Source organism: Lissotriton vulgaris, chromosome 7 (assembly GCF_964263255.1).
Source record: "Lissotriton vulgaris chromosome 7, aLisVul1.2, whole genome shotgun sequence".
In the NCBI taxonomy this organism is placed as follows: domain Eukaryota; kingdom Metazoa; phylum Chordata; class Amphibia; order Caudata; family Salamandridae; genus Lissotriton; species Lissotriton vulgaris.
The window spans coordinates 1,589,034,205-1,589,043,942 of record NC_141695.1 but is presented as its reverse complement, the minus strand read 5'-3'; the positions used below and the strand labels follow the sequence as shown (position 1 = coordinate 1,589,043,942).

The 9,738-nt window shown below is 45.9% G+C and overlaps 1 protein-coding gene across 2 annotated transcripts in view; it reads right to left on the bottom strand.

Moving 5' to 3' along the window:
- Window positions 1-835: 835 nt before the first annotated feature.
- Window positions 836-9,738, bottom strand: part of RTF2 (replication termination factor 2) — a 429,729-nt gene continuing 420,826 nt past the window's right edge. The window contains exon 9 of one of the 2 annotated variants that reach the window (XM_086932494.1): window positions 836-1,198. In XM_086932494.1, the coding sequence (XP_086788620.1) occupies window positions 1,017-1,198 (182 nt within the window). In that variant the 3' untranslated portion in view covers window positions 836-1,016. The remainder of the gene's footprint in view (window positions 1,199-9,738) is intronic. The other variant, XM_086932495.1, reaches the window with a different exon arrangement.

The window sequence follows — 9,738 nt, the reverse complement described above, 5'->3', positions numbered from 1 at the left end:
CTTAAATTCTGTTTAATAAGTGACAAGTATTTGAAAATTAACGAAATGTGATGGTTAGCTGTCAATGCAAATTACACAGAATTTACAGCTGGAATGCTAGAGCAGGATATCCTTGTTCAAATCCGGTTTCTAAAGTAGAAAAGTGGATTTCTAGATAGGGGGTAGTATTGCTACTGGACCAAAGAAAACCCTGGGAGGTATGTGGCTAAACCACACTTGAAGTATCGTGATGAACATTTTAGCCTTCTCTTAAAGCATTCTGGGAAATGCACACCTGCCTCAGGTAAACATTTTGTTTTCAGATTCATTGCACACCATTGCAGCGGTTTGAGGCCAGTCTTTGTACTTGATATTGGGAGATACACCTCCCCGGCTCATCAGTCCACTAATCCCCATCGGACAGATCATTCTGAACTCTAAAAAATTTCAGAACTGACAGTCCACTGGGGCACTCGAGGCTACGTTTGGAAAAAATGCAAGCGTTTAGCTGAGCGCATCGAGTTCTTTATTAAGGTCAAGTGAAGTGAGATTGTGCAAGTGTGTTTCCTTATGTGGCAAGGACAAAAGGTCTTTCACTTCTGATTGGTGGTACAAGAATGAAAACAGGCACTTTTTAACCGCATCTCTGCTGCGGCGATTTTTGCGCTGTGCGGCTTTTTTTTAAAAGCCGCGTTACATGACGAGCTCAGCTCGTCATCAGCACACGCCACCCGTGGCTGATGACGAGCTGAGCTCGTCATCAGCATCGAAGGGGTTAAAAGTTGCACTGGTTTGAAGAGATGTGCAGAGATAGTACACTAAGTTAAACATGCCCATTAATAAGGACACTACTCAATGCATGTGTATTCATATTTTATTAGAATTAAAACAGGGCGAAAACTGCAGGACCTTATGTTAGTTTCTGATGTACATTTCTTGCAAAGACATAAGACATCTGGAATAATAATGAAAAAAAACATTTATCATGAGCTCTGTTTTCTCAAATAGCTGTATGTGCTACAACCCCACGGTGCCCTTCAGTAATAGTTTGCTGTCTGAGTAATCCAGTTAGGGGGTTTGGCGCGCTTTGCCGAGCTGTGTGATGTGAAAATCGACTTGTAGGCCTCTGATCTTCCTGCGCTCTCGGAAATAGGCCTCTTTGTAGCAGCTTCAGATGACGACTTAATGGCTTTATCAGATGAAGAACTTCCATCCCCTGCTGGAATAAAATACAAATGAGGCCTCATTACAGGAGAAGTGAATACACAGGCACTTCAAACAGTAAGAGCGTTTACCAATGTGACTTGCACAGAGGTCTTCATTTTAAAATATATCTATAAATACACATACACACACACATATATATATGCTCTAAATATTCCCATTAATCATCATTAAATCATTTGTAATTTGCATCAAAAAGCATAGGCAGCAGTCTGAAATTTGGAGCCAAAAGGTGTTGTATCGTCAAATTAATTACAAATTTAAACGGGTACGTGATGGGAACGAAAAAGAAGAAAAAGAGACAGACATATTTAATTTCCCATTTTTCCAAGAGGACAAATTCATTATCTTAATTGTATCCCTCATGCACCAACCACTCTCAATTACACTTTTAATTTAAATAAGGAATAGCAAAGAACAGAGACCTACTAAACAGACCTATAAAAACAATGAACACCACAAAATTAGTAGCTCTAAAAACAAGGGAGATGCTCAGAGGGGGAATAACCCTCGATTTAATGTAAATGCATAATTAATGCTACGAGTCATAATAAATTCCAAACATTTTAGCCTGACGAATTACTGCTGTAAAGCAGGGGTCTCCAACGAGCAGCACAGTAGATAATAGTAGGTCGTAAAATCGAATCCCAGCTCAGTAGGTCATGAGGGGGTCTGGACACAATGAAGGAGACAACACTGGCCAACTACCGGACCCCTAGAGTTCTGCCAGACAGGCGAATGGCAGGGCCTCGTGTTGAAACACACATTTACCCGGACAGCTCAGGCAGCAGTGTAAACCTGTCACATGGCCACCTTTCTCCACTCTCAAACCAGCAAAATTGAATAGATATTGCTCATGTCGTAGGCATCTCACTCTAAGAGACCTTATGTGAGTGAACACTGGGCCAAATAAAGACGGACAGCAGGATTCAGAGCGGAGTCAAGTGAATTTGCAGCTAGAGGGGGAGGTGGTCACAATCCATACTTAAGGCTTCTAGTTTTCCGTTTATTCTGATTTTTACAGATAAATACAGACCGACAATAGTGTGTTTCCCGTCTGTATTTAATTTTAAACGCAGACAATTACAGATAATTGGGCTTCTTTTGAACGATTCATACATGAATTCCAGGCCAATAGATGTGCAGATTGACAGCACAAGGAGTCTAAACATACGATGAGATTTCCTTAACTCCATTTCTCAAAATTTGTTTGAGTTATAATGCTTATATTTTCATTAGGGTGTTTTCTTATATTCAGCTTTTTAATGTGTGTAGGAAGGTGGATACCCGACTATGGTTACCCCAGATTTTTTGCCTTGTGTTTAGCTGGTTTTCGACTTAGTTGGACTGGTTCCCTGCTAATCAGGGCCCCAGGCTATCTGCTCTCTCCTTAAAATGGATTTCATGTACCCTAGGTGCATAACTAAATTGGCTTGGATCACCTTATCAGCCCCTGTACAGTGCACTATAGGTGCCCAGGGCATAGGTGCATCCAAGGCCTACCAGGGGCTGCAGCATATCTTTTACCACCCCTGGCTGGCTAACCAAAATTGACACAACTGGCTGATCACTCAGCTGGGGCAAGGTGGTGTAATCACCCCTTGCTTAGATGTAGTATGCCTATATCTAAACCTATCTGGACACATATACACCTATAAGGCACTCCTATGGCAGGTCTTAACAATCCTGGAGGCAGAGTGCTTGGTTTTATGTGAGATGGTGCTCTAGCATGAGCTGAGCCTGTATGCAGCTGTCGGGACCAATTCCCTTAGCTGTTCCGGGATAATGCCAAACCATATACTATTAAGTGCATTATAATCCATCGCAGTTATATGTTAACTTTGGTTTGGCTTTATCAAAACATGTCGTGTAAGGTGTCATACGATTTGGAATACTATCCCCTCGACAGTCCTTTCGACGGGGATAGCATTCCACCCCTCTAGAGGGAGACGACATGTTACTTTACTGAAACGCGGTTGATTTTAAAAGAGCCTCAGCATCACAAAATGGACGCTTCTGCCACAGACACAAGTCTAACCTCCTGCTGCTGACCGAAACTCAGCCGAGGAGGCCTGGACAAAGGCTTTCCTGTCGCGGGGAGGTGTCACACCACCCCAGACAGGAGATAGTGGATTGTAGCAGGGAGGTTTGAAAGAAACCAAACACTGCCTGGGGCGCAAAAGGCTTCCCCTTGCATAATCCGGTCAAACCGGTTCTGGGACACAACAGCCCCAGTCCCAGTGCGACCTGGACAAAGGGAAAGGGGTGTAACCACCCCCTTCCTGGGTCCCACCCATAGGAGGGGACCTAGCAGGTAATCCAGCCCCCTAGATTGGTATAAGAATGGGAGCAGTGCTAAAGCACTCAGATTATCCTGACTGAAACTTATGAAAAGAAACTCAGGACCCTTCGACATCCGACGTAGAAGACTGAAGAATCTCCTTTGTGGTCAAGGAGTGACCACCCTGTGCAAACAGGCACCATCCAGCACCTCGACCCTTGCTTTGTTGCAGTTCCCGCCCGAACTCGAGCGACAGAGTTCGACAAGACCAAGTGAGCCTGCCTTCTAACAGCCCGATCCACAGTCCCTGCAGAGCTAAGACCCGTGGAGGTAACCTGAAGCGTGGGGCCCGTCATCTTGGAAAGACCACGAGACGTTGACCGCGCAGCCCACGAGTGACCCTCGAAGCTGTACATTGGGGTTTGAGAAGCCCCAGCCCTGAGCCTCTGTTGCACCGAAGCTCACCCCTCTACACTCACCGAGTGCTGCGTGGGGCCCTTCTGCTTCTTTTGGCTCAACGCGTTGGCCCGGTCACTTGCCCGTTAGCTTGTGGCCCCTGTGCCGACGAACTACGAAATCTAACTTGTGATTCTGGTTGCTCCAGACTTGCACTCGCTCCTCTGAAAAGGAGCGCCCGCTCTGACCCTCCTTCTCCGAGTACAACGCAATCTTAAAATCCTATGTGGGTTGCCCTTGCCAAGGTTTGTTTGCTCCAATCCGGAAGCCGACACCGCGAGCCTGCGTGGGACAGCTCGTGATCCACTCCTGGACATCCTCGGTGCCCCAGAGTCCACGTGGCAGCGGAGAGAAGCGACCCGTCAGCGACCTGAAAGCGCCCGACATTGCCTGGTTCCTTCTGGTTCCACCCTGGTCACTGCAAAGTGACCCAGACTCTGTCCCCTCTGCTTTCAGATCATCTTTAACTTCGATCCACCCTTGGATCACACCGGACTACTTCTCGTCCCGACGCCTGCAGCATCTTCAGCTCCAAGCACCAGCAACCTGCGTGACAAAACCCGACACTACTTCGCACCTGTGCACCCGCTTCCTGTGGGTGAGGTAACTCAGCAACGCCGGTGTTCCCACACTGGTACACACCTCTGGTGTATGTGTGTTAAGTTTTGTCCTTCTAGGTTGAGCGGAAGTATCTTTAAACAGTAACTTTATAACTTTTACGCACCATTGACTTTGCATTGGTGCATGCCTGTGCTTTAAGCGCTGCACCCGAATCCCGCGGGCTTTTCCCGACTTCAGCATTGCTAGTCCCGACTGCTCCCAGCGATTCCCTAGGCCCTAGGCCTAACCACTATTCGATTGGTATCTCTTATACCACTTTTTTAATCTATGGTTTGAGTGGCCACCCGCCCTCATCCATAATTGTGCAACTTTCATATGTTTAACTGTGCTTTTGTTTAAACGCTTGTGCCTCTGCACTCATAAAGAGTACACAGGATTATTCTAGTAATAAATACATATAGTTTTATAATATATACTTGTGTGGTGTCCTTTCATTTGATATTACAGGATTGTGATTGGTAAAACAGCTTGCTTAACACGACCTCTAGAGTTAAGCCTTTAAGGCAGCTTAGTCCATGCTACCATTAGGATGGCTTGTCTATAAGGTTGACTTACAACCAGACACCATAAGGGATTGTTTGGACTGATACAAGGTGGTTCCAGAATTGGAAACATCATATATCAGGCCAACTTCTCACAATGTGCTAAAACCAAAAAAGGTAGCGAGGCGTGTATGCACATTAATCAGTTAAATAAACATGGAAATATACAAGCTGCTAATTCCCTTGTACACAAAACTCAAAATATGGATGAATACTGATAAGCCTGCCAAAAAAGAAACATCGATAAATACAGATTTAAATATATATTTGTTTTTGTTTTTTTAAATACCATCAAACCAGGAACCCTATCCATAATCTAAGGTGAGGTGGTTACAAAGTAAACTCCTGGTCATGGCGCCTACTGTAACAGTGATAATATCCATGAATAGCTTAGGATGATATTCACTGATGAGAAATAGCTCTCCTAATAGAAACAGTTGGAGACGCCTGCTGTAAAAGCTCCATTGAGAAACGTTGTTGATGACATAAGTAAAATAAGCCCCTTAACAAATGGCATGGCAAACACATACTCCTGAATGGTCACAGCACTGCGGGTGAGGGATGCTGGTTGAATGGGTAGTGGCTGACAAAACGGCTGGAAGAAGCATCTGAAAGGGGCTCAGGGACATTACTCAAGCTTCCCCCTTTCTCCCCCCCCAGCACTGCCAGGTGCTTAGTCTTGAATCAGTATTAGAAGAAGTGGCTCAGTAGCTGACCAAAAGTCCCTGGTGATAATACCAGTTTCATTATTTTAATTAAATTAATCTCTGTGCTTGAAACTGCACATATATACAATGTATTATAAATATATGCCACTGCATAATGCAGTAATTGAGTGTGGTGTTTAATGCTGTACACATTACATATTCTCAATTCCTTGTTTCAGCATCCAGTCTCAACTGAAACCCATACATCATACTGTGCAAAGCATCTTACGTTGAGGTATCAGCGCTTCGATTTTGAATATTCTTTATCTAGTTCTCAGCTGAGCAAGGACGTTGCTAGATAAAACCCAATATTAGGTGAAAAACACAGCATCCAAGTTATGAAAATAAAGCGTTCTAGTCTTTCTTCTGCCAAACATGTTGGCCAGAGCCAATATTGGATGCTTTGCTAGCTCTCGCTTCATGGTAGGCGCTTTTTTCAAACTATGGTTATTAACCGGAAATCGTTTGGTTCCTTTCTTCCCACAACCTTCATTTACATTCAAAACAATTAAAACAAAAATAGTAATTCAAAATCATGAAAGCTGCCATAATGGTTGACCAAGCTGAACAAGCGCCGGTAAATAATCTGCCATTTGATAACCACAAATCTGCGAGCGGAGTCAGACTTCCATCCTTCCGAAGGGCAGTACATTTAGTGTATAATCAACAAGTGTTATTTACAGAACTTAAAAATTGTAGAGGTGCAGAATGCAGTACAATAGATAAATACATGTTAACATGAAAACCCAATGTTTTTGCTGCTCCTATCTTTATGGAACAAAATAACCTCCTTTCAGCGCCAGTATTGTGAGATGTATCTTACAATGGATTGCTTGCTAGACAAGGGGGGGGGGGGGGGCAAGGAAGGGTAGAGCTCTATAATAGCATTGTCAGAAACCTATTTCGACTCTTCCGTCTCGATGAATCCTTCCTCACTGGCTCTTCCCTCGTAATGTAACACTGCCTAATGCTTTGATCGAATCCATACTCAACTGAAGTGACATTATGTACCTGGCTCTAAAGTGCAGAATGGTGCCACCAGACTCCTCTTGGGACTAAAATAAAGTAGAGACATCTAGTCTGCCTTATCGGCTTTGCCCAGGTATCGGTTACCAAACAAATCAAATTCAATCCCCTGTGCAACTCTCACCAAACTTCTGAGCACCAAGGTCCACCATTTGCCAAATACGGTTACCTACTGCAAAGCAGTCAAACATCTGTTCATTTTGAAATCAAGGAATTTCAGCAGATTCACGTAGCGTTCCATGACCAAGGATGGTCGGTCATTGAAAGAAGGATACACCACTACGAACACCGGCAACCTCTGTTTATTCTTAAACAATTACTTCTCCAACACATCAAGAACAGGTGTGTGTGCATTTGCTGTCTAAGCCATTCTGTGGAACCGTCTGATCTTGAATCCGGAAAATTAACGTTCATAAACCTTTTCACAAGGCACTCAAAAAAGGTAATTCCTGGTGGATTCTTTCATGCCCTGCTGTTCCCATCATCTTTACCATCTTGACCGCAGCGCAAAAAGACCACCTCAGTGGCACACCAGGCCTGGCTCACCAACGCCTGACCAGTGTGCCCTGTGAGGAAGGGGAGAACGTTGGAGGGATTAAGGTTCAGTGGGAGGCCCTACCGAGAGGAAACCTTGACGAGGTGTGCAAACAGCTGAGCACTGATTGGATCGTTACCCATGTGCAGGAGCATTCTGGTGACCCTCATTGCCAGGAGAGGGCCGCCATGATCTAAGCTGTGTAAGGAGCGCCATGTGCGAAGCGTCTGGCCCGAACCCCCTAGCTACGGTGACTGCGTATGCCAGAGCCCCTGTTGAACTTAGTTGGGCTGGGAGCACGAGACTTGTGTCCACTGAGATTGGCGATCCCATATGCCAGGGGTGCTGCTGTAGCATGGTGATCGCACCAGAAGAGTCTGCGCACAGATCGTGAATTAAAACGCAACCCCGTAATCCTGGAGGGCCTGCCAGTACCACTGTGGCCAAGTGTTCAGGACGTAGTCCGACCAGACGGGTAACTGCTGTGATCTGCACCTGACTGATTCCACATGGATGCCACTGAAATTGTCGCACCCTCGCAGGAGCTCCAGTCGGGAGTCGGATAATCACCTCCTCAGGGCCCCACTCCCTGTTAGGAGAAGAGTGGCGTACCTTGTATTTGCGGAACAGCAGCTGGTCTGATCGTGGCAACTAACCGGCAGTGCTGCTAAGAGAGAATCTGCACCTGCCAGGAGCTGCAGTATGAACGTGTGCAGCCTGTCATCGCTATATGAGATCTGTATTCAGAACCGCCCATGAAGAGGGCACTCGCTTAACGGCTGAACATTCCCATACTGCCAGAGCAGCTAAGCCTAGTACAAGGCGCTGGAGCTAAGAAGTAAGCCCGACTCAGGGTAATTGCTGCCAACGGTCATGTGGCACCATAGAGACTTTTGACTAGTAACTAAGGAGTTAAAGGAGAACTCTTGAATATGGCCTACTAGTAAGAATTCCCTGGATGCGGCCACCAATGAATGGGGAATAACCCCAAACACATTACAAGGAAGAGGGCGGTACATGGATTTGCCGGAGAACTACTAGAGCCCTGATCTCAGGGGGAGTGTGTTGTTGCTTCAGAATGTCAATATTCCTTTGCTTTTGTAGAGTTGCAAGTAACATACTTATATTTCTTACAAAAGCAAGTATTGGACTAGACATTAATTTATTATTCGTACTGTTTGCACTTCGAGTTAGGAGTCGTGTTCACTTACCTGGATTAACACTTCCCCTACAAGAGCATATGAATGCTCTTCCACAGCTACCACTGAGAGTAAAGTGCAGAAGGGGTAATTGGCCCAGTTCCTTTTCAATCCTCCTCTCCTATCTGGCGTTCCTGTAAAGCCTGCACCAGCGCACCCCATGTCCTGGCCATCTCTAGAGCCTTTTCGCAGGTCATACGCTTAGCCTGCCTTAGCCTAATGGAGCTCTCACTACCCGCCCATTTACAGAACTCTGTTCTCCACCTCCTATACAATGGCCCCTCTCTCGATTTCCAGTGCCAGGTAATTTTCCTTTTTGCTAGGAGTAAGCCTAAGTCGATGAATTGACTAGTAATTTTGTTTTTGGCCGTGTGTGGGAACCAATGCAGCAGACACACTGCTATGTCAAAATTCAAATGCCTGTCCGTGACCTCTGTAAGGAGTTCCCCTACGTCCACCCAATATCTACCTAAGACCGGACAGTTACAGAGCATATGTTCCAACTCAACGCCCTGCTCGAGGCACCTAGGGCACGCCGCATCATGGACCCGGAAATATTACGTAATCTTCCCAGGAGTCAGATATGCACGGTGCAAAATAAAAAATTGCACTTGCTGAAAGCGTGCATTCCTACTTGCCTTCCACGTCCTCCGCATAATGTGGCCCCATGCTGTATCAGGTATCGGCCTCTCCATGCCCGCCTCCCATTTCTGTTTTAGATCAACTAGTGGGCTGAGTCCCTCGTGTAACATCCTAGACTGAAGGCAAGTCACCGCCCTAAAGGTGCCCGCCGCCATCACAACATACTGACAAGCCTTGGTGGTCACTGGTTCTGTCTGTCCCCCCTTCCAGTGTTTCTAAAGTGCTGCCATTACTGCCGCATATAGCAGAAAACTGCCATCTGGAAGACCATACCTGACTTGCAGGGCCTGAAATGGGATCAGTTCCCCGTTTTCATACAAGTCTCCCACCACTTGGAGCCCTAGCTGCTTCCACTCCATGAGGGGGGGGACCAGTCTCCACCGTGTGGCAGAGCCGTCAGCATCCCCAACGGGATTCCCGGAGCGTATGGGTGTGCCACGCCGGCCTTACGCTGGCTCCTGTCCCAACAGAGCCTCAGGGTTTTTTCCTCCAACATCATGTCTCGTAAATAAAGCTTTTATTGTAG